This window comes from Bombus impatiens, unplaced genomic scaffold, assembly GCF_000188095.3.
Source record: "Bombus impatiens unplaced genomic scaffold, BIMP_2.2 scf_0321, whole genome shotgun sequence".
NCBI lineage: Eukaryota > Metazoa > Arthropoda > Insecta > Hymenoptera > Apidae > Bombus > Bombus impatiens.
In genome coordinates, this window is record NT_176740.1 from 960,181 (window position 1) to 986,614 (window position 26,434).

Below are 26,434 nucleotides of genomic sequence, written 5' to 3' on the forward strand. Positions count from 1 at the left end.
GTAAATTCCATTGCAATGGGAAAAAATGGTAATTGAATGTGGCTCGCCCGCGAAAAATAACGTTTTACGAGGCGATTAACCGCTTCGAGGCTGTTCCGACCGCGCTTCACGATTTTCTCCTCCCTGCAATTCTTACGCAATTAGCGAGCCAACGGTGAGAAGATTCAAGACAACTCGTAGTTAGTTAGACATACTAGGTGTATTCCTGTCTTTTAATATTGTTATTTTTCTTCGTACGAAGATGTTAACGGAAGATCTTAATATTAACGTCCAATCTCTCCTAATCTTCTGTTTAAGCTAATTTTTTGAACTATCGCAAATTTAATTTCAAATTTACAGTGGAACTTTTAATCTTCAATCATTTGTTCATCAATCAGCTATATCGAATTCTTTGAAAATTATCGAGATCCTACGGTCAAGTAAGTTGTTTGTTTTCGGAGAATCGAACAATAATCGTATGCTCGTGCGATGAAACGTAGAAATTAAGAAAGATTTGATCGGTTTGGCTTCCGAGGGCTAATTATTAATTCAAACGTAGCTGATATTAGGAAATTAAAACAGAATCATCATCTCCGTTCTGACTTCTGACGGGCTTCTTTTCCAGGAATTCGATTTAAATGCGGTAACATTACGTGAGGTGATTTATCCAGCATTGAATAGGTAGGAAACGTGGTACGGTAATTTTATTAATGCATTAATCCCGTTTCACCGGCGTTCCTTGAGTTCTTTGTACGGTGGGATCGTGGCGCCCGCGGGCTCTTCGCCGAGGGTGGACTTAATAAACCGAAAGAGGGACCACACGCGTCGTGACGTCACGTGGCACGTCATGGCATGACGATTCGGTTGACGTACATTACGCCCGCCAAGGTAGATTGAAATTTAGCGAATCCACCCACGCGAGCCGCGCGCGCGACTGCATATTATTATGCGATTCGCGAGCGGCATAATTATTTCCCGCTCAAAGTTCCTTTGACGAGGAATCCCCTTTAACGCTTCAATGCTCCGTTCATACCAGCACGCGTGAATTTATTTTTAAAACCGTGCGAAGGGGAAAAGCTGTTTTTGAACCGTACAAAAGCGATTTGGATCGTAACAGGAAATACCGTGTTTAAAAGCCGAATTTATTCTACTGCGAGACTTATATTCAAACTTATATTGTTCGTTATAAATTACACAATTGTGACTATCGTAAGACTAACTATTTGAGCCTCTTAGAAGTAAAAACCAGTCAACCACATAGTTTTGTAAGATTTTAATTTAGTAAATACATAGGTGCATGATTAAGAATTTAGTTGCATACGTATCGATGTTGATTTTAGAATCTTAAGGTCAAATTAAAAGTTTCATCTTTTATAGGAAAGTTAAAGAAAGATATAATCTTGGAAAGATCAAGGTTATATATCTGTTAAAATCTCATCTTCGTGTGGAGATTAGGTAAATGCTTGAAACTTTGGAAGCTCGAAACCCTGCTAAAAGTTGTGCTTTCGTACGGTAAATAAACCTGGAAGATACTATCTCGCAAGGAAACTGGACAAAGATTTATCCACGACAAATTTCAGATCCTAAAACACCTAAATACTTTGTTCTCGTAAGAAAATCATACTTGTTTGGGCTTCTAAAAGTAAAACTGATGTCGATATTTTTCATCGTTTCTAAATGATGGATCATCAAGATGGATCATTTGATGTTTATACGATCGTGATGACGTTCTCAGAGGACCAGCAGATCCTCATCAAGCTCGAACAGAAAGAAAATCTTGTAATTACCGATTCCACGTGAACAGGTATACCGCATACCACACAATGGCGGCAGCATCTGAAAGGACCAAGGGAAACGAATCATCGGGGGATCGATTCGACGGTAGATTTTCGAAGATAGCTGGTACATGGGCGAGAAGAATGCAGGGAGGGAGATTGAGGGGTAAAGGGAGAAGGGCTGAAAAGATGAGGAGAGGGGGGAAGGGGGTAAAGATTGACCCATGACCCGAGAGTTATGACGCGAGTCTGATTCCTGAAATGCTCGCGTACACCCTGTAATCAGGAATGGTGAGTCCGGGCACCCCGCCCCAGCACGCCACGCTGGATATCTATAATTTAAATCTCGCTCGGCCATAAGTGGCAGGAAATCATTGTAATTAATATGGCGTACATCCACGCGCTGGTACATGTGCGCGACTCCCATGGCCCTCCTTTTGTCCCGATTCCCCTGTACGACTGGCGTGTCTGCTCTCTGAAGAGGATGTAAGCCGATCGCGCATGTGCCGATACGGAAGCTTATGTTAGACTAGCGAAATCGGTTTACTCGTCGTTCGTTAGTATACCATGGTGCAAAAGTTGCGGATCGTTATCTCGTTGTTAGGTAGCCTTGGCTGTTATAAATTTCATTTACTTCCAAACTTTCGTTTTTCTTTCGGCAACTTTCTGTAATTAAGTTTGGACCTTCTAAAGTAATTTTAAAATTATGGTTAATTTACGTGTATGTATAGGTTAAACATTTTGCCGTCACGCTTTGATAAAGATAGGTACTATTTTGCACTGTATCTTTTCATTTGTAGCAAATCTAGGATAGATAGTTATTTTCGATATTTCCGATTTTTTCATTTTCAACTACTTTGCATTTTTCATGTTACTAGTATGGTATAATTGATCTTCATAACGAAGAAAAATAAACGGTAATGGCTTGGTGGATAAATGTAGATAAATGTACGTCAAGTAGATAAATGTACTATATGCGACATAGTTGAGTATCGTTGTAGATAAATGGAAGCATGTACAACTCAGGTGACTCTCAAGGCAGAAAAAATGATATGTACCCAGTAACGTAATCCAGTCTCGTTGTAGATAGATACATATGCGACATAGTAACGTACTACATGTACGTAGTCAGTTCTAAAGATTAAAGTAAATAATTTGACCAATATGTAAATATCGAACTACTCATAATCCTAAATTTTTACACGCTATTGTACACATTACCAGGGCAATCAACCAATTTTCCAACATCCACGAGAGCGAGATATTTAAGAACACGACGATCGTAAACCGGTCAGTGGAATCCAGATTAATGTTTCGAATATAGTGGCGTGCACGTAGCGTGAATCAGAATTTTCCATCTTAATATTTATGGTACTAATGAAGTAGAGATTTTTTGTCGACCGGTGATTCGTTTCCTAGTCTTCCAGTGCACGCGATTTCGATTCCGTTACGGATACTGGATTAGGGTGTATGGTCGTGCCTTACGATGGAAGGATTCATTGATATGGAATCTACGTAGGCAGACTGGCAGTAAGGCTTTTTCGTTTTGCAAAGCTTGATACTGTGAGCGACGGTCGGGTTAATCGTATCCTCTTAGCTTGAATTACTGGCTCGATCCCTCTGAGTCTTTGTAACTCTGTTTTGGAGATTAAACCAACGCGATGGCGCGCAGAAAGGGGCAAAACTACTTAAGCGGTCTTATCCGTAGATGCCGACTCATTGGAATATTCTTTGCAGAAAATATTACTTCGAAATGACTGGTGATTCTCAACCGTGGAGGCCTCAACAGAGAAACGCGTATTGTAACGTGCATTTTTCCAAAAATGATATAACTGCAAGAAATGGTATATTCATACCTCCGAAGATTTACACTGAAGATTTAATTATAATTTTTAACATTTATATTCTTACGATATCGTTCTTCATCGAAAATTGTCTTATTATATCGAGACAAGTCTTCGATATAATAAGGAGGAAATGGGAAAACATCGTGTACTTTAGATTCAGCAACAAACAAATATCAAAAATTAGAAAAGTGAAACGAGTCTATGATATTTGTTTGTTGCTGAATCTAAAGCACACGATATTTTCCCATTTTTTCCTTATTATATCGAAGACTTGTCTCGCAATATGCAATGTAGGCAGCAAGTTTAATCGCTCTGTAAAAAGCTTAAGCTCCTTTTAAGACGCTCAAACTCATCTGACTGAAATAATCAGTATCTTACCGTGTAGTATTGTAAAACAAGAGAATTGTAAAAACGAAGAATACTTATAATGTAAATATTATACTTGGTTTAACAAAAAGAACTTCTAAACCAACATAACCGCGCTTATATTATCTTGGACAGCCGGCTTGGACGGTTAAATGAATCGAAGAAATGTTTCAATTATCCCAACAAATGTCACTCGTGGTCGGTGATCTTGATAAGCGATCCTGTCCGGCGGCGATATTTTGCTCGGTGCAAGAAATTGTTACTAGGTTGCACAAAGTTACCACGTGGCGAGCGGCTCGCGTCAACGCACCATGGCCTCATGAATTATTCATGAGGAATTTGCAGCGCCCCGTCAATGCTACTGTCATTTCTTCGTTCGTATCGATTTCTGAGCGTCTCAGCACCGTACTTGATCGTTAGCGACCACGTGGTCCATCTCCAAGTCGAAGTCGATACTCTCCGCTTCATCGATAAGGAGATATCGCTGGAGAAGTTCCAGTCTCTTCGCACGAAGCTCTATACGATGTCGGAATTTTTATGTTTCCAGTCCGTTGACGTTATGATAAAATAACGATGAACTCAGAACCAACGATTTAGAAAATAATTATTTGTCTGTTTTCAAGCTTTCTTATATTCATCGTACCAAATTCCAAAAAATACGTACTTCCAATTTTTTGGGCAGAAGAAATGTCAATGTACAATGTATAGTATCAAATTTGAACTTTTACTCGAGTTTTTGCTTGGACCATGTTATTACTCAAAGGATTAATCTCATTCTATTTTCAACGAACAAAAATCCTGAGTGTTTTAAGACAAATTCCAACATAGAACACGTTGACAACAATTCTCGCATATCTTCCTTAAGCTCAAGAAGATTTTTACAGATGGTAGACGCGATTGGACTCGAAATAGCCCGAAGGATATATCGCGATTAAAGTCGGACATGGAATGACCGTGGAAGCAAATTATTAAAGATTATGAGATCCATAGCAAACAAAGTTATCATTCGACGTCGTAAAATTTGCATGAACGCTGTATATAATATCTGATATATTTATCTTCTAACCTTAGAAACTTCTTCCTTCATCGAAAATGACTTCGCACGGACGACGGATCTACACCTCGAGAAAATTACTCTCAATCCGAATGTGCAGGCAAGCTCATCGAGAAGAAACCAATCGATGATCCTCATAGTTCAATTAGCGGCACAATCATCTAGCTGCTGGCTCGCCATCCCGTTGCGGCAATTTCTCAGAGTAATGAGCCCGTCACGGTCTCGAGGCGCGTGTATCATAAACTCGGGGCTAATTTAACTATCCTACACGCCTCTGCCACGTAGCCAATACGATCTACATGCACGGGCCAATAAAGAGGACGTCTATTCCCGACGAGCGATAATCCCTCCGTGACTAGGATTTTTTCGCATCTTTCTGTATTCATAGTCCTCCCGGGCTATCGACACGGTGGTCGAACGATGCAATGCCATATTCTGCCATTATATGTCCCTGATAAATCAGATTGGCAAGTGGTAAACCGCGAAAGCTTTGGGGGAACGGTTACTCGAGGTTAAGAGGATCGTATCTCAGCTAAAACGCAGGGAAATCCGCGGCAGGAGTGGCCTCGACGAATAGCCAGACGTAAATCCTCGTATCCGGACGAGGCATCATCTGGTATGGTTTAAAAGAAGCATTATCGCGCGCTTTATGCGCCAGGGTAAACGCCACGAATTCGAGCCGTTCTTTCGCGCCAACTAATTTTACGACGTTTCACGTGTGCGCCGCATGCACGCGAACAGCTTGATCCTCCGATGGCCTCTCTTTTAGCCTCCATTAAGCTGCCCATCCACTCTGTTTCTTTCTCTCTCTGTCTCTCCCTCACTCTCTCTCTCTCTCTCTCTCTCTCTCCGTATGTCGCAAATTTATCTTTTTCTCAAAGCGTTCTTAATCGTCCGGTGACTTTCCGGTGGTTGTTAATGAGTCTATTAGAAAGGAAGATCTATTGCGAGATTGGGTCGTTTATGGATGTCTTTAAAGAAGGGCAGAGTCTACTAATCGAATTAATAGATCAAGAAAACAAGTTCATTAAGGCTCGGACGTTTTACTTTCGTTTAAAGGATCTGTTAATAGAATTGGTAAAGGAAGTGTAACAAGTCAGCTTGGTAAATTTACTATGTTTAATTACAGTTTAGTCTTGCGCTGAGGAACCGATTTTATTGCAGTTTCTTACGTGAATCGTCGAGGAGGCACGTTGCTCGTATTAAAGACAGGAAACACGCTTCAGCAATGGGCAGAAGAGAACCAGCCGGACGATGCATCCGGTGCAAATCGAACATTAGCATAAGATCCACTCGCCTCCTTGGGTAGACGTCGAAAAGCTTGTTCGACACGTGTAGGACGACGCGATAAATCCAAGATGGATGCTTCCAAAAATCCAAGCCACAGCCTTTCAGACTTGTAAACGGAAGGATGTTTTAGCCTGCAGGTTCTTGTGCCGTGGATCGACGCGTGTTTCTCGAAATTGAACAAACGTCGAAGGGAAGCGAGAACGTATTTTAATTTATTTAATACGTACGTTATTCTATATACAGAATCGTCGATATAAATAGATTCAAAGTTAAATTTTAAAAAATATTCGTAACACGATCGGTTTTCGCTATACTTTTCAATTTACAGGATTGATCAGTATAGCTTTCGAACGATTTAATTCGTCCTAGTATCTCGACGTTAGGTTTGCTTAGTCTGATCTATTGTACTGTGACAACCGAGAGAGAATAGACCGTACGATAAAGGGCAGTGATAGAAGTTTTCGCAGTTTCATCGTTTCACCTATGATTTTCTCTACTTTCTCTGCCTCTAACGGAACTTATTGTTCTCGAGTAATCTCGAGGTGCGTTTCGAGACACGTTACACTCGTTTCACAAAAGGAACTTTTACATCTTACAGCTTGACAATGAAAGATCACGATTTAGATTGATGTCTATACCAACAATAAGATCTAAAATCTATAATTTAAAATGAAAAAAAAAAAAAAAATCGCTGGCGTCCCAGCATAACCATGTTCGCCAAGATGGAGACCTCCTTCGCCACTTCCATGCATAAATTTCAGAGCACACGAGCAAACAACACGCGCAGAAGTCGGAAGAATGCGTGTTGTTGCATGTTGGTAAAGCGATTCGAAACCGAACGAGTCGTACATTCCCACTAACAGACATCGCGACAGGGACTCAATTTCACTCCCACAGGAAACAAAGGCGAAACGGTACTGTACGTTACTCGAACGATAAAACGCAGCCACATGGCGGCATTTGCAACCTTGCTTATTCGAGATCGACGAAACATCCAGCTCGATAGAGAAGTCCGATTCAAGTGGAACACGTGTTCGAAATTTAATACTACTAAGCCGGTGCACGTGAAATGCCATTTCTTTGAAATTCCAATTTAACGAGTCAGTGTCACTTATTACAGCGTCAGCGACACTAATTCTGTTCTTTGAGACATTTTTCACCTAATTGTAAATGTCTATTTTTCTATCACTAGAAAGTTTTTAATTCGGGAAAAATATGGAAGAATGAAAATATAGCTAGAAGTAACAACAAAATCAAGCGGAGATTCGGCGTAAGTACAACTAGGAAGAATATCGTTTAACATTTTTCATCGCTAGATAGTGTAATTATTTGCACCCAGTGTAGATTAATATAGCACATATTCCTGTTTGGAATGTTTACAGTCCACTAAGGCGAAGATAATTTTGACTACCAAGCCAGTTGCTATCTGTGCCAGATTCTTTTCACCTCGTGCCCTCAATTTCTATATATCAACGCCAAAATCAACATTCCTTCAACACGGCTGATGATTCTTCGACCGAAACGGCCTCCATATCCAGTGAAGAGCCTTCACTGGCTGTTAATCGAAAACAACTGCAAGAATACTGTAATTATTTGAAGCTACTTCGAGTTTCTCAATTTCACTTAAAGATATTTTCCTCCTATTTTCATCTCGTGGTTGCTCTTTCTTAGCATCCCTCTGTATAAATCGCTTTAGAACGTCGATTTCTACACATTGATACATGAAATAAGTACCTTCGAGTCAATAGTTCTAATATCAAGTAAATAATGCTGTATTAATATTAGGTATCTACACTGGAAGATCAATCATTTCTATTTTCGATGTACAGACTTTTAATTACCCGGAAATTAATTCGCAACGATAGATTGTACATGTCGATAGAAATTCTCCTCGAAGATTGCTTCTACCCCTTTATTACTTAATTAACTCTATCAGAAAATGTTAGCGAGGTAATCGATAGTCGATGGGAAAATTAGTTGCATGCAGAACTATAAAGAGTTAAGTTTGTAGTACTAGAAGAACATCCGAGAGAGCCTTTCTGATGCAAAACCAATAATGCCTTGCAGTCTGATGAGAGGATAATTCATTATGAACGCGAGGGAACGTGTCAGACAGGGAGAACGTTCTTTGACAAACCGGCATGGTAAACATATTACGTAGATCGAGGATAGAGACGGCGGTAAATCATACTTTCGACGTTAAGAGGCCGCCTCGTCGTCGTTGGTCGGTTCGTAGGGATTGCGTGAGAGAGTTGCCTCGGGCTGCACTCGCCAAACGAAAATGCGTTTCGCCATGGGAGCTCGCGAAGTTCCCATAACGAACCTTCAGGCTTTTTTCAGGATCGAACTGAACCGACTACGGTTAGTCGATCGTTTGAATATTTCATGCGAACCAGAGTTAAACGAATTAATTCTTCAAGATTGTAAATTGACTAGAACTTTTTCTACTTTTAGATCATGTCAATTCAGTTTTAATCGATTGCAGTTTTATCAGATTACGGATTCGTTGGAAATTTGTAACGTTTTTAGTTTCGTTAGAACGTATTTGAATTCGATGTGTTATAACATTTAGTAAGAATATGCTTAATGAGGAATTTAATTCAGAAATTAGAGAAGACCAAGAGAAAAGAGAAATTAGGTCGTGGCTGGATAGTATAAGCAAGGACATTGGGATCTCGATACGTGCGGCACACTGTTAGGTGCATTTCGCGCCATGGAAATACGAAATAATTTTTCTGCGGGGCCCGTTGCCTCGAGAGGTTGCTTTACGAGCGGCATAAATCACGGCCGTGCACGTGAGTGTGAGTGGGCGGAACCGCACGGTACCACAACCGTACACCATAAATTTGATACATGTTCATTGTGGTGGATGGGTTGGCGAATAGCCAGGGTATTCCTCGCGATCGGTGGCCCGCGAGACTTTTCATTCGCGAAACCCACAAAAATTTCAAGTCGTTTAAATGTCGGTGGAGAAACCTGTTTATCTAACATTATGATTACAAAATTTTCTTTCAACGGAGGTATTTAACTTTCTTGATTGATATTACGGGTCTGAAGATTACGTACAGCGTCGTAAAATAATAAATTGCAATCGTTTAAAATTTTTTAGCCTGAGATACGTTTCTTTTTTTTCAAATTTCTTACAATCTTTCCGTTTTACAAAGTTCGAGAAACAACTACATATCTGGAAAAAGATATTTCGGAAAGATAATTCAGATTGGAAAGAGTTAAAGAAACTTTCGTTCAATCTGAAGCATAAATTTTCGATGAACGGAGAGCTACAGTCTTTCAAAATTATCTGAAACAAAGCTGACGATAAGAAACGCATTACTCGGCTATAGTATTTCAAGGTTAAAAAGAGAATAGAAGAAAACCGATTACCGATCTTCGTATTAATTCTATGTTTCCACCTATACTTTTAATTAACGAGTATTACTCTGGAAGATCAGATTGGTATCAGTCCATCAAAGGGACGAGGCTAACCGGGCGATCGTAGCAGGGGCCATCATCATCACGAAACGTTGAACCCGTGGGCTCTCGAAAGCGGGTGCCATCGATAAGGAAGCGTCCCGTATATCGTTGCTGACAAGCGTTTAAAGCGTAAAGCGTTCATCGGAGTCAAATTACGTTGGCCAAGCGAACGTTCTGTCTTCTGGTTCTTAAAAACCGCGATACGAAGTGGCTGATATATCAAAGCGTATAGTGGCCTGTATGAAGCGTACTGAATGAAGGGCGTAGCACGATCTCTCTCGATCCATTCTTTTGGCTGTTCGAATCTTTTTCGAAAGGGAAGATTGCGCGGCTGGAACGCAAGAAGAGGGGCCCACGAAAGCTTCTCTACCCTCCACCGGTGTGTGTACATTTTCGAGAGAACGGGTCAAGATTGGCTTCGTGCCTGAAAAGTAATTGCGAGATCCGAGATACCACGGCACGGTTGCTACGCAATTTGCCCCTACACCTGGCCTCGTTGCTCCCCGTCATGTTGAAGACGTCCGTAGTCGTCGCGAGAGGCCCGTTTTCGTGAACCATTTCGCGTCTGTTGCCGCTCTTCCACTCGACAAAAATGAAATTGTTTACATCGTTGTCAAGATTAACCGCGTACTGGAAATTATACGCGCGGTCGTTCGCATGCCAATTAAATCGTATAAACGAAATTGGCCCGCGTATAATTGGACGGGATATTGAACGAAAATCGAAAAGCATCTCGCCGGATATTACGTGGAAAACGTATTATATATTTCGTTCGCTGGAGAGATAATTTCGCTCGTGTTTCGTGATCTGGATCGGGTCCTTTTAGCGTGCAAGTGCACTTTAAAAGTCATCTGATAGGATTAGTAGTAACGTTACGCTGGTGAAATGTCGCGATGCCTTGGTACACAGATAAGTATCTCTAGAAGCGCGATTCTCTTTTGCATTCTTAATTGCTTCTTGAGAAATGACATTTGATCTCAAACCGAAAAATATAAAAAGTACGATGATCAAGCGTACCTGCGTTTTTAGTTACGATTACAGGTAAGAAGGATTGTACTCGCTCGTAAAGAAAAATGGAATAATTACACGATATCTGTGCATCGTTAAACAGTCCAGCTGATCACAATGCGTCTCTAGAAGCGCTCACACTTGAATTCTTAATAAGTTCTTAAGAACGGATACCTTTTCGATCATTTCGAGTGGAAAAATGAAAGAATCCGCTACTCGAGCCTGCCATATTTTTAGCTAGAATTACAGGCGAGGAACGCTATATCTTCTCGTAAAAAAATCATTATAGTCATACGATATCTCTGTACGATCGACAAAATCGAGTTAATCACAGCTTCTTGGCCAACAAATCACGAATAACGTCCGTGCTCCACGATCATCAGCATCTTCCATTAAACGCATCGCGTCATCTCCGACAAATCTACGCGAGAGTACTCCCCGATCTTCGCTAACAGGTTCTCGTAGCCAGAGTCACGAGTTAATCTATCAAGCGGAATGGAAGTGCAAAACGAATCCAGCGAGGTTGAGAAAAGAAATTTTCCACAGTTCTATTCGCAACATCCAGCATCCTTCCCTCGCGTTAATTTGTCAGTCGCGTAATAAGCACGCGCGTGTACACGGGGGGCGGAATAAGGAGAGCAGCGAGGGAAAAGGAGAAAACCACTCGTAGCCAGAAGAAGCCAGAAAGAAAGAGTGGGTTCGCGTTATTACGTCGATCAGGAGCGCGAAACATACACGTTTCTACACCCGTACAAGGTGAACACAAAGGAATGCGTCAACGTCAACGCGCCAGCTCTTTCCGGTGATCGCAAACCCGGTATTAGCGAATGGGAGCAGCGATTAAAATTTATGTTGCTGGCAGAAAGGGCCGATGAACGGGGCCACGGGGAAGACAGGGTAGAGTTTGTTGGCTTTACGTGATTGTCGGATCATGGCGCGGTGGCCTGCGCACTGTGTATACGAAGCCCAGCCAACTTTCCCCGTAATCTTCGACTCGTACACAGCCACGAGGATCCACCAGGAGGTGTCCAATTATGCAATAGATCACGGACGGGGCGTTCTCCACCACTTGCAAATGGTTCTACCATACTGGACGATAGCTGAGACGTTTGTTCTTTCTTTATTTGTTTCGCTCGTCTTCTCTTTCCTCCTCTTCTCACCATACTCCATGGAATTCGCGAATAAATCCTTAAGGGCTGACCTTGGATCGCGGGACGCTCGTAAATTTCACCGTAAGGGAATGTCTTCCAGCCGCGCAGCGTAAATTAATCGATCGCAGATAACTCGAGACAGGGCCGTGTTGCTCCACATTCAGAAATTTTCGACGCGCGGTTAATTTATCAATCGGCTCGCTGCTCTCCGCTCCTTTCCTTTCGTATAGACCTTCCTTCACAGTGCCTAAGTGTATTCACGTATACGTGTATGCATCGGGGAGGCTTTGTAAAGAAGAGAGAGAAAGACGGACCGATAGAACTGAACAGGCCTGGTGGAAAGAGAGGGTAACTGTAATCCATACTTCACGTGCGCGCACGATATTTCTCCGTCAGGATACAAGTAACACGGTTCCTTTGATCGCAACACAAATACCACAGTGTAGTTATTACGATACAAATCGAGCGTTGTTATACAAACGAGGGCCGACCGATTTATTTATCATGCTTTACACGTTCAGTCGCATTACACGTTTTGTGCGTTCATCTCTCTTTCTCTCTTTGCCAGTTCTCCAAACGATCATCCAAACGGAATCGCCGGTTTCGCTCGGAAACGGACGTACGTCAAATTACGAGTTTAATGGCCGGGCTCTGGCTATCGTACGTCTTGGTGGGTGGCAAAGACAGGGAGAGAATCGTGCTGGCCATATACAGAAACTCACGGGATCTACCGAGTCACCGAGAGATACCACGGTCGTACCCCGACGATCTTGCGTTCGGTTCTTATACGTGTGACTGTACATACACACGATCGCTAATCACACGATCGTGGACTTCGTTATAGAAACACAGATCCAACCACAGCATCGGCTGTGATCCTTAACGATTATAATTTCGCGAGATTCGTTCATGTCGTGATCGTGAACACGGTTAATCGGTGTGCTACGACAGACGAGAATTTCAAGCGACATAGTTGCTCATACGTTGCTAGGAACAATTAGAGAATCGATTCGGAAGCTTTCTCTTCGTCTTCTTCGAAATAGTTAACTTCACTTTCGAACCTGTCACGCTGGTAGGATTCTTGCAATTACTAGGAATTTTAAAGAAACATCAACTTCGTCGAAGTCGCAATACGAATATGGGTATGGATTATTCTTTTCCGCGAACTCCTTGTAAATACGTAGAAAATACGATTCGTTGCTTCATTCTTCATAAAACGTATTTTCGTCTAACTCGTACGATATACGTGTACGTAAGAGTTCTTTATGATAAGCGTTGAAATAGTTTGGCGAGCCACTGTGCCTCGAACGACGCCCGAACAAGTCTAGTACTCCGATCCCACGTGTTCCCGATAAAATATACGCTAGAGCGCTTGCACGTCGAATCTCATTGAACGGCTATCTTCCAGCAAGGCGGTTCAATTATAGCGGATAAGGTATACAGATTACGGTGGAGGCACGTTATAACACAGACACACACGCAGCGCCCATACCGACATGAGAAATTGTTTCATCGGTCATTGTTTATGTACCCAATTATTGTACCATTCGTTCACCGAGGGTGGCGTATCACTTACAACAAATCAATTTGAAGCACACCTCGCCCCCGGCCCTACCGCCCCTGGAAACATCGTGTCCCGCTGAGCGGACAATGTTTTGTCTCACCCGGTGCAAGACGACCCGCAGTGCCCGAAGCCGAACGCCAGACCACGGATTTCCTTTTCCTCGCTGCACGAACCGGAGTTCGTGACCCTGGGCTTTGTCGCGAAGCCACGCGACAACGCCGCGACAAGATACGACTATGCGAATCTGCCTTTCGCATATCTGTCGTTTATTTTACGTATTTTGGCTGTAATACGTCTTGTAAAACATCGCAGGGAGCTCAGGCCGTTTGACAATGAATTAAGAATGTTCGGAGAATCGATAGGCTTTACGATGGAGTAAGTTGTCTGAATGAGTTATTGATTGAGTATAGTTGTAGCGCTGTAACCGAAAGAATGAAAGAGAAAGAAGGTTAAGCCGGGAGAACGTGCGTACTTCGTCCTAGAACTGCTAACAGATTTATCGGTAAAGCTACTTTACACGTCAACATAGCGAAGGTAATCCCGTGGACGGCTCATGCTTGCAAGTTATGTGTTATTTTACTGGACATTCAGGGCTGTGGAAAAGATTTTAACTTCCTCAATTCTAACGCGTAGTTATAGTTTCGGAATAAATTTAGGAAAAAATTAGCGAAAGATCCAAAACACGAAGAAAACACGGTAATAGTAATAGCTTAGCCAGAGGATGTATATAGTTACAAGAAGTCAAGATTAAATGAATTTTTCAACATACGTATACTAGTCTCTCTAGTGGTGATATGAAAGAACCAGTAGAATAAATTTCATAAATTATACCATTTACGTGATGTAACTAAGCAAACAAAAATAAATTCTGAATTTCCTATTTCAATTTCTATCCCATCAACTGGGAATCTCGAGATCTAACGATAGGTATGTAAACTAGGGAAAATAAATTCTCCTAACAGACTAAAAAAAAAAAAAAAACCAGTACAGCAACGAAAATCGTCTGTCGAAAAATCGAGCAAAACTGCATACAGATATGGATACAGACGTTGCGTTTCATTACGATAAGATCGAATCGAGATCTGGCTAGCATATCCGCGCGTACCCAAACGTAATTAAACGTCCCACGTATTCCCGCGAAAGGTAGGAAACTTTTCGGTTCGGCTAGTAAAGGCGAGGAAGAGAAGATACGGCGTTTAATCGTCGGCAATTAAATTTCATTAGCCGGGAACATTCCTCGTTCCAATCAACGCCACTTTCCACGCAGGGAATAATCACGATGCTGATAGAAGGGGAAAGGCCAGGGGACGCCATTCCTTCGCATCGATCGTAAACCACCTTCTCTCTTCTTATCTGAAGTGACCGTTTCGTCGGTTGAAAGCACGTCGCGTTTCGTTACGCGTCAGAGAATCTGACTAGCCAACAACGGTACTCCGTTAAGCAGTATAAAGTTCATTAATGAACCGCTCATCGGGTTTGTTAATGAGCCAACACCTATATCGTGCTCCACACGGTCGATTCTCGTGTCGTTCGGTCGTTTCGAACCGGTCAAACACAGATTAGAAGTCTGTTAGATGGCTGACGCGTATCGCCGTGTAATCGACTAACAACCAAGCAGATGAACATCATCCATTGAAATTAACCTTCCATTAATTCTCGGAAAGCAGAATGGTGATTCTTGGCTGGTAAAAGCGTCGGTTTTCTTTATCGAAGTGAATTTAGTGCGTTGTCACTAACGATCTAACGAGGATCGTATTCTCCGATTTATGCTATTCTACTTATTCGTTATTAAAGTGAATTCACTTGAATTCCTTGACCGAGAATTGCTCGCGTTTAATTCGAATAAAAGAAGGAAACAGATTTTCAAAGAATATTTAAAAAAACGAGGGAGAATATTCTCTATGAAAATTAATTGTAGTTAGTCGAATTAGAAAAAAAGAGAAAAATAAATGATCGAATTGAATCGAATGATTCAATACTCGATAAAAAATTGAAAGAACGTCAAACTCACTAGATACTTGAGAGAATATATCAAATCAAATATACGTATATACAGTCGAAAGTGAGTGTAGACCTTAAAAAAATGAGATTTGCGTAATACACATCGTTTTATTTAAAGTGTTAGGTAGATGATACATTTACACTGTACATGTGAATGTGTGTGTAAGCGTCAGAGGACGTCCAGGTCTTAGTTGAGACAAAAGACTATTGATAGCTGTTAGAAGCATCTAGAATAGTCTGTTTGACAATAAGAATGCGTGTAAGAAGGTTATCGAGGTCTTCAGAGTGTAATATATATGTATAGATGTTGTGTGCGAATAAAGCAATTAATTTATTATACCTTAACAATAAGTTTACCTGTGTTCTTTTTGCCATTAATTTGTATTCTTACATATCCTTTATTTTCGATGCAACATATATATAATAATTTTTCAATAAATTTTGTGCCTTCAAGGTGCACACTCACTTTCTACTCTCACTGTACACTTTCCACCTTCCTCAGAAACTATGGAATCGTAGGTTGAAGTTAGAATAGTCGCAATTAATGGCTAAGTTAATAAGAATTTAGTACACCTGTAAGAGACAGGTTTTTTTCAACGGCTGTGCGTCCACACCGGCGATGTTACGCTTCTTGCCACGCGTGTAAGTACGCGGATCCTCCGTTTCCGTTTGGTTCTCGCGCCACGCGGCGTTAAAGTCTGTATTTAAGTGGCGTCTCCCTCGCCGAGATAAGGCTTTAATGGCCTTAATGATCATGCGTGCGCAAGGACACGTCGTGACTTTCCTTCTTTACGAGGACCTGACAGTTTTTTCAGGATACTCGTTTTCTTTCCGCTGTCCGCGAATCCAACTTTGTCAACTTATGTGACCGTTTCGACGCAATTGCGTCCATTCCGCGTTAAACATTTTTTTATGCAAATGACCGAAGAATTTTCATCGAATGTGAAATAAAAATTTCTTTTGGCATTTAGAATTTGTCTTCTTGCGTTCTTAATATATATGTATTATTGTATGATCGAGGTTTTCAGTTATCCCAGAAATCCGAACCTTAACACTAGAACTACCGATAGTTAACACGAAGAAATTTTTACTAAAACTAGCCAAATTGATTGGTCTTTGAAAAATACGTAATAATAGAATATTTTTATATTTATTGATTTACTAATTTCTTACGGAAAGAATTCCATGTTATGTAGTACATTTTTGATATTATTAATCTATCCCGGACCATGATCCCTAAACGAGAATTGACACATTTATAAAATTGTAGAACTAGTCAATTTGACTGGTGTGGTAGTTCCAGTGTCAATGTTAGAAAAACGTTAAGTTACTCTCAAGGAATAATTATATACAGTTACACTTTCAGGATTTTTATCTGACCCTCTTTTATTTTAGCTTCCTTACTTTCTCTTTCATTATTTTTCGAGAAATAAAAATATTCATTTATTCATGAAATTGAACGTAATATGTATAAGTATATAACTGTGCTAATTCGTATTATGTGTTGCTTATTATATGTATTAATCATATAAAATTTATTAACAAAACGACAAGAATTTGCGTTAATTTGTCTCTCAAATACATAAGAATATATCCCCGGATATTCTTCTATCGCATGAAAATTTTCAGACGAGGATGTAAATAACGAAGCTTGACATTTCCGATATTAATAATGCGAATCGTGATTTAATCAGAAGATCTGTTATCGCCAAGGGGTGAACAGACTGTAGAAGGAATCGAATCCTCATTCTTCGTCAAGGACTGTTTATTATATCGTAGCCTGGGGCACCGACAATAAAATAATTAACGAGGATCACGCTGTGAGGTTTCGCGAATCGATCACAAAACACTGGCTCAAAGGTAACCCGTGTTTTTCGTTGTTCACGCCGAAGGGCTTGCTACGACTAATTAGCATGATAATTAAGCGGCGCCGACGTTTTTAAGGATTCTTTCTCGCTCGCCTCTTCTCGCTCCAGAGGTCAACTTCCCATTGCCTTCATGGCCCTCCAATACACGATCCTCTTCGCACCGAGATAAAAATACTCTCTAAAGTCGTTAAAAATACTCGTCCAACGTTACTTACCTATCTTGGAAAGGAGAATTTTCGTTAAAATTATTATGTTGTAACCCTTGCGTTTTATACATCGCGAAAAAAAATTTCTGTACCATAAACTAAAATTTAGAAGAATTTCTTCGTATAATTAAATTTCGTTTTTATAACCTACTACGGTATCAATATCAAAAAGAATAAACAGCATTAAAAATGAAAAGATATAATCATCCAAATACACGAAAGTGTCAGAAACATTAAAGCGAAGGATCACATATATTTTATTCAAGTAACGTGTTAATTCGTTTTAACAATCCCTCGAATACATATTTCTTTTTTCTTATGGAACCCCCATATCAGGATTTCTAAATTTAAAGCTACTTTACGTTGCTCGGTAAAACAAATAATCTCCACTGTAACAATAAGAAAAAGACACGATTAAAGATTGGTACCCATTGTCATCCAAACACATTAAACCATCAAAAACGCAGGAGTAAACGATCACTCTTTATTCGAACAAGGTGCTAACTCATCTTAACGACGCTTAAGCACTTGCTGCTCTTATCAAACTCCAAATTGAATCCACCCACGTTCCCATCGCCTCCACCGTTCTCCGTCATTACCTTCCCTTTTCTTCGAACCTGAGCGCGATACATTTCGCGGCGTTAAAAAACGGATAAGCGATTCTTCGAAGGATCTTTACTCGCTGGCCAAGACTGTTCGTATCTCTGTGCGATTAATTTTTTCGTTCGGTAGAGCGCGCGGACAGTCTCGATTGTGCTTCTTTGTCCATAAACGTCCGGTGGGCAGATCGTAACTTTTACAACGCGCGTGGCAGAAACCGGAGAACAACGTCATAATTTCCGATACGTTGGTCGACCACAACGATGAAGCCATTAATTGGTACATTAATTCAGGAATCGCGGAACGGCGAGCTACCACGCGGACAGAAACCCATAGAATTACGTGTCAGACATCTCGCGAACCCTCTGCCCCCGCGATTCAAGGGACAATGTCTCCTTTAACGAAGCTCATTAATTAAAAACATCGAGAGTCGCCGCTCTTTTCAACGTCCACGCACCTTGCCGGCTACTCAACGCAATTTATCTACATCAAACCATCTTTTTCTTCTGTTTCAACGCGATCGTCGTTATTATGTTTCACCCTTTCTGTTCGCACGTCCCACATGCGCGCATATTCATTTCTTGCCTCGCATTGTTTAAAGAGAGAATAGATTAGAAGAGAAACAGCGCTGTCTTATTGCATGACAGTATCGAACTTCCTCCAAGAGAAGTTTCTCGTATTTCGTGAAAAAATGAGAGTCCTAATTCGATCGATTAATTTGTCAAAATATGATCAATATGTCAAGCGTTGAATTTGCATTCAACGTAGCATCGAAGCAGTTACGTAGAATCTTTATTCCGAAAAATTGTTAGAAGAAACTGAAATTTCTATTGGTCGTGTTTGACAATTTTTCCCGTAACGTTTGAACGGAGAATAGATTAGAAGAGAAACGGGACTAGCTTAGCTGCATCGGGGTACTGAACTTTCTCCGAGAGAATTTTACGTGTCAGTGGAATACGATTTGCTGTAATGCAGATTCTTGGTTGTTTTAATGTGTGATATATGTAAGAGATTGGAGTTCTAAAAGGGTGTGACAACGAGGAAATTATTGCGCTAGATTAGATATCCATTTCGACAAAATTTTGCACTAGAATTTCTATTTTAACGGTGTTTGATAAGCTCCAGATAGATTTAAGATAGCCTTGTTTCAGGTTTATAAACGTATGCATCTATTATCGAAGAGAATATTTCACGATAATAGAGACACGCGATTAATTAACATAACTAACAGGGAAGCGAATTTACTATCGAGGCACGATAATGCTTTTGTACACGAGTGGAAGGAACGAGTTGTTAAAAGTCGAAAGAAAGGTCGAGGAAGAAGAAACAACTAACGGGTGACCGAAAACGTTTCGTTCTGAAAAGCCGTAACCGGAGAATGGCCATGAAGGGTACAGAGCATCGGCAATTTGTGAGTCGAAATTCTTTTCACGGCGAGAAACAAAAAGGAGTTAATTCGAGCCTTTAAAACCTCGGGGACGTTCCCGTTCCCACGTCTCCCGGCTGGACCGCGACCCCGGCACGCGAACTCACCGCCAGAAAATCATAATCTCTTCCTCATATCGCGGCGTGCATCGACCAAAATCGCCAAACAACAATCGATCGTCCATTGTAATTTGCCGATTACTCGAACCATATCGTTGATATTCGAATCGCAACTAATCGAACACGCCCAACGTTCACCTCATCGACGGTACTTGTTCAGATAGTTTGGTTTTAGATCGTTTAAAAAAGTAAAAGAACTTAAATCTCACTCAAGCTGTGTGATAAGAAACTTATCTATCCTTTAGTTATCTAAGTTATTAGAAAGTTATCTATCCTTTAGTGCACTTACGATAGGTATAAATGCATGTTGTAATTAAAAAACAAAGTTGATCTTATTAATCGCGTGTGTTAGAAGGAAAGGTGGATTGCACTGTGTTCTGAAGATATTACGAAGGCACGTGTTGAAAATTATCAAATGTCCTGTGACTTACGAATGGAATTGTACGTAGAAGGAAGACATTCCTACATCCAAATACCCTTTAATAAACGAGAGGACAGAAAAGTGTGAGTAGATAGGTTTGATGGATGTTCCTAAGAGAGAATCAAGCACGTTCGAGGGAAGCAATCGTCGGGAATCTTGTCGACGCAAGAAGAGATTCACGGGCTGTTAAGAAGGTGGTCGCGCTCGCTTGTAGGTTGGCAGTTCTTCTATTAAGGCAGGTCGCGAAGCCGCTGTAAATCAAGGATCTCCGCGTAAAAGTCCCCAGAGTTATTGCGCCACCTCGCACCGCTGTAATACGGGTACCCATGTAATACCGCGGCTGTTTTATTTCATAACTAGACGTTCCTACCGAAGATCACGCGTTGGAATATAAAGAAGTGAAAGGAAGAAGGGGACGTTCGTGATCTCGCGTGTCCCGTTTCTTCGTCCCGTAACTTGTAAATAATATTTCCGTCGTTGTCCTCGAGTCGATCTCGCTAATTTACACGTCAAGCTGGATTAACGAGTCTCTAATTGGCTAGATCGATCAAGATGATAATTAAGGATGTTAGATACTGTTAGAAAATTTTTTGTAGCTGAAATACCTTAGAAATGATCAGTTGTTTTTCTGTGTTTGCGCTTAGATCGCTTATGAATATTTATTGGCAAATTTATTATGGAAATATTTTTTCCGACATTCCAATTTTCTATCGCTTGATTCCTCTGGCGTCCTTAAGCAGCGACAAATACAAAATCTCCTCTGGAGAATCCAGAAACATTTTAAGATACCCAACCCATTTACTCTTCCAACGAACACGCTACAGGTACGTGTATCTTCCCTCCATTTTAATTCCTACACTTTGATATACACGTAAAGTGTAAATGTTTCGTGAACAGAGCAAATCGGTTAAAACCAAGCTCGCTTATTCTGTATAGCGTAACAGAACAGTTACCGTTTCTAATACGATTCAGGAGAGCAACCACGTCTGTGACGCGACGCTGCAATGAAACCTGGCGTCTGATATCCTACACTGTTTATACTAATAGTCGAAGCAACTCCTAGCCAATGCTGGATCCATTAAACGGAGTCGTTCCACTCGATATACGCTAGCTATAAATGTTCATGATTCTAACTATCGAGTCTTCGACGTTTCGTAGGAATGTCCGAGCCATCCTTCCTTTCTCCTTTCTCTTTTCATCATATCCTTCTCTCTTCTCTCAGTTCATCTATCGGCGTAATAACTCCATTACCGGCTGCTCGAGCCTCTGTGGCTTTAATGTCTCATTTCCATTCTTGCGCTGTGCCAGCTACCGTTTCTTGCCCTCGTGTTCAGATTATCACCACGGCCACGAAAGTGTCGTTCCTTATCGGTTCTTCGTATAATCGGTTCAAGGAAACCGCTCGGGCGTTACGTGTCCGGAGATGTTAAAATTCAAGACCACTCTCCTCGGGTCGAGAAACGATACGAAGAAACTCTATGGAAGTCGAGTATTAATAGCGTTGGAAAGTCGAATGGTGCGACTGGTTAATAAGATTCGTAGTGGATTATGTTCGTTGGTAGAAATGAACTCCGATATCGGTATAGGTGACTATAATAATGTAGATTAGATTTGAATTATGTTACTTAACGCTTCGTAACTGCCTGGTATCACGAAGGCGACATTATTAATTCGAAGAAACTTATTTCTTTAAATGTTTTCGCTAGTGAAAGATAGGAAAAGGAACAAAGTTGTCGCATAAACTTATAATTTCCTTTTTAAGCTCTCTGTAAACTAATGAAATCTTTGCACAACTAACGATCCTCTGCGCAAAAGAAACCAGAAACATTCCCTTTTCTTAAAACCAGAAAGTACGAAAACGACGAGCACATAAAAATGAAACGCAAGGCGTACACATGAAACCAATGGCAGCGGAGATTCGACATTCGACTATTTGTTAAAATTCATGAGGATTCAAGCTGTTTGATGCTGCGACAAGGATGCCTTATACAGATGCTCCTTCATTCGTATTAATAACCAGCGAGTATGGCTAGGCCAGGCCGCAAAGCCAAGGTCGCGGAGGTTAAGGCGTGTTCAACAAGCTGTTCATGGCTACTACCTAAAGGGCTAGCCACTCCACCCGGAAGTACAGCTCTTTGGCTTGTGTAACTCAAGATCGTCCGTGTAACGTGTTGCTTTCCTAAGACGCTGCTCTTCTGGCTCCGGAATTCCCGATCCTCTCATCGTCCACGCGTTTCAGACGCGAGTCCAGGACGCTCCAGCTCGAATCGAGAGGAATGTTAATGCGCGTTTTCCATGCTGGTGAACCAGTGGAAAAGAAGATATTGAAACGATCGTTTTCAGAAAAAAGTGGACTTTGCCAGTGGACGTTAAAGAACCGGCTACCATTTAGAGGGGCTACGAGAGAGGATCGTTTCAAGGGAGAGAAGAATCATCATCGTGCAGCCTCTTCCGTAAAGGGATAGCTCGGACACGTTTCTATTTATTATAAGTCGGGAAAAGTCAACAATCGGGAGCCGGAGTCGACCGTAAATCACGACGGAGTCGTCTCCTGGCGCGCCTTAACGTTAAGGACTGGTATATGTAACCTATAAGAGGGATGCGCAGGCGGCAGTGATATATCGCACGAGTCCCCCCATTGTCTCTGACTAAGTTCACAGCGACGGGCCACCGAGCAACGAGACTCTTCCGAGTATTAATTACAATGTCCGTAGCCAAAGCACCGGGGTTCGCCTGGCTCGGGTTTGGTCAGAGGGCCCGGCCGATTTTTCTTTCGGAGAGAATCCGTCCACGAGTAGACCCGGCAAATTGTATTTACCGAGTCGGCCACTTGGGAGGACTTGGTCTTTTAAGAGGTGGGAATTAGGTAATTCGATATTTGAAACTCTTCTCCACCCGATACATCGTTTGTCAGTGAAACGTCGTCGCTTGGTATTTTGAAATTTTTTTTTTTTTGCACTTACGCTGTGATATTTTATCCGTTTGAGTCCCAAGCAGCGCGATCGCGCTGTTTAGATTTTGTGTCGAAAAGTCCCAGTACATTCGAACGCTACAGACGACTGACGGTATTTTGTATTTCATCGTTATCTTCTCGACATTTTTTATTTATAAACTAATAGTACGCATATATAATAATATAGATGTATTTCATAAAGTAACAAATATGACGAGCGCCATTGTGCCGCTTGTTTCTCTTCGCAATCGATTAAGACAAGCGCTATCGCGCTGTTCGGGATTTTTCGACTCTGCTTCTTCGATGATCCCTGGGACTCAAACTGTTATTATTAAATTATTATAGTAACACCATTCGTTTATTACAGTTACCGGGTTACTCTTCGTGAGAAATTGCAATCGATTATAATTTGTATTCTTACGAAAATTGAAAATTCTGATTGTAAAGACCGTTTGTTTAAACGTATCTATTAAATTTGATAGTAATTCTTGAAAACTTTGACTCACCATTTGGAGCCTGCCTGCAGAGCCTGGCGAACATCCTCTAGTTTGTCGCTGATCGTCTACCTGCGAACAAGAATTCGCTCCAGATTACCATCCAGTCCACAATTTGACGGAAACTAATCTACTCTAAATTAATCTTCGCGACTCGACCGCCTACCGACACGCCATCGTGTAATAAACCAAGAATTTCCATGATTTTCTTCCTCTTTAACGGAATGAAACAACTATCCTTGAACCACAACCATAATCACGAGGTGGAAGAGTATCAAAATTCATAGTAACCAGTGATTCAACACCGGAGCAAGTATGATGCTTGAGGCAAGTGCGAGTCTAACAGGATATTTCCTTAACGTTAATAGCTACCAGTCATTCTCTAATATAATTACGAGCTTTCTTTGACTAATAGGTAACGACAGGTGATCCTCCTAGCGCTCCAGCTTTCTCTACTGATTTTACGGAGCTGTCCCTCGGGGCTTGTCAGCCGTAGTTTGTCGATTCTAAATCATATTGCCACGTAGAATCATAACTTCTAATTCCAAACGACCTACTCCACGGATCGTTTTCTTCAGCAGGAAGAATCTCGTTTATAGAAAATATATCTTTCGCGTCTCGTATATTATGCGTGTGTGTAAAATATATCACCGACATGTGTTCGAGATCAGTCTGAGAAGTATTTAGGTGTTTCGAGTGCCTTGAGAATAAATGAAGTGATATTAATCTATTTTACATTGTCTTTTTTAATATCAAATATCAGAACAGAGCTAAGTATAATAAATGAAAAGATTCGTATTGATCGCCCTCGACGATTTGTTTAGCCTTTCCGGGCTACGAAGTACTTCGATAAATTTTCATCGGCCGCGTCATCTGAAATTCTGATAGAACAGACCCGTTGGGAGATATACGTCAGGTTCGATGTTCGATTCGAGAGGAAATAATCGTTCAGGGCCTCCCAACGTGTCCCTCGACGACGTTTAGAATCGAAAACACGCGAGGAATGCTTTCTCTTCAATGTTCCATTCCTTACCTTGACCAGATAGTTATCTGCCTATTTCAACAAGAGACACTTCTCGGTAGACGTCGAAGAAGTTTCTGAGACACTAAATCAAAGATCGAATTGTATAGATCGAATTAGGAAAGCGTGGCTTCTAAAACTGTATTCTGGAATTCTTTATGGAACCAAGAACATTTAACGGGATATATTGTTCTCGTTATAAATTTCTAGCAAGTAATGAAACGTTTAAGCTTACGTTGTTCTTAATTGAATATTACGGAGAATTATTAAGAATAAATATAAAAAATTCGTTTTAAAACAGATGTTTTCTTTTTTTAATGGGACGATGTTGAAACTTATACAACCAAGAAATTGTAAATCTTAGCTCGAATGGAAGTAGTTTGGTTGAAACACGCTTAAATACATTTATTGAAATCGAAATGAAACGTGTATAATATATAGAATATCCATAGCACACATGTACACGCGAAAGGAAGAAGAATGCAGGTAGCAGAACGTCAGTAGACACGGTGAAACTATCATTTACAATGATTATTACCATACGACAAGCGACAAGGGGGAGAAAGATGAGAAAGTCGTCGGGCCTCTACATAATTGCACAACGCACAGGACACGTGCATACGAACAGGGAAACACGATCTGCTTGCTGTACCATTTGTACCACGTGCTGTTGCGCATAAATGTGCAAAAATGATTTACATCGTTGCCCCTGGATAACATTCTTTCTATTACTTGGTTCGAAAACTACCCATTCCAGTTAGTTCAGCCTTAAGTCATTAACTTTTTCAACTTCTAAGGTAAGATCGGCTGTGATTAACCAATCGCCAATTCACCTTACAGAAGATTGATTTCCCGTAGGTAATAAACAACATGAAAACAGACGAAGATTCGCATAAGCAACAGGTGCGTCCCAACAAAACTCTACTACTGTGGCTATTAACTCTCGCATACTGATGTCTGGGTCATCGAAAACCCTGTACTTGTTAATCATGTCTCTTGCAGCGTTTATGTATGTTTCTTCCTAGCGAAGATTATTTTATTATCGAATTATTTTTTAGAAGGATTGTTCAACTTTTTATCGACTCTTTGGTAGTTAAAATTATAGAAGAAAGATTTATTCGAGACGATGTTTCTCAGAAATGCGATAGACGCGATCAAAGTTGCCAGAATAAAAGCTTGTGATACATGCAATCGAAGTTGGCAGAGTTATGTTTGTATCGGAACAGATAATACGTATAGTTCTGTATGTAATAATTCTTTGGAGTTACGAAGTTTATGACAGAGTAATTTGCTACTGAAGCGTGTGAAAGTGAAAGTATGAAAATCTAAATTACACTGTCTAAAAACCTCACGAATTATATTCCAATTCACGTACTATCGGAGTGTTGGCGTGAGTATGAAAGAAATACCAAATCTATATTCTCAAAAATGGCTATCATTCCCGACGAATATCATAAACCTAATGACTGAATCTAGAAAATACAGTCTTAGTAAATCACTAACGATGACATCTGATTGATTATTTAATTCCTTATGATATTACGTAAATTGAAAATTATACATATCCTTGTATATACATATACGTGTGTCTTTAAATATTATTTCGTATTGTTATTACTGTGCTATTTTAGCAGCACGAACAAATTAATGCTGTGTATGATTCGATTTATACATATACGATTCGATTTGCAGATTTCCGAGAAATAATACAAATTCGAGTGTCCTATTTTTGCAATCCTGCAAAAGAGCATTTTCATTAATTCATCAATTTCCACTGTTTGACACCATCCGCCCAATCTTAGTTCCTATTCCATTCGTCA

The 26,434-nt window shown here is 40.7% G+C and overlaps 1 protein-coding gene and 1 long non-coding RNA gene across 4 annotated transcripts in view; one reads left to right on the top strand and one right to left on the bottom strand.

Annotated features, from left to right (window-relative positions):
• The window catches only part of LOC100742628, an 83,057-nt gene that overhangs the window by 26,032 nt on the left and 30,591 nt on the right, over positions 1 to 26,434 (bottom strand). For all 3 annotated transcript variants that reach the window (XM_024367542.2, XM_003489461.4, XM_024367543.2), the window contains one exon: positions 23,606 to 23,665. In XM_024367542.2, coding sequence (XP_024223310.1) covers positions 23,606 to 23,639 — 34 coding nt within the window. In that variant the 5' untranslated portion in view covers positions 23,640 to 23,665. The remainder of the gene's footprint in view (positions 1 to 23,605; positions 23,666 to 26,434) is intronic.
• LOC117151642 lies at positions 2,695 to 15,708 on the top strand. Its single transcript, XR_004461719.1, has 3 exons — positions 2,695 to 2,706; positions 13,350 to 13,356; positions 15,625 to 15,708. It is a non-coding gene; the product is annotated as an uncharacterized LOC117151642 (long non-coding RNA).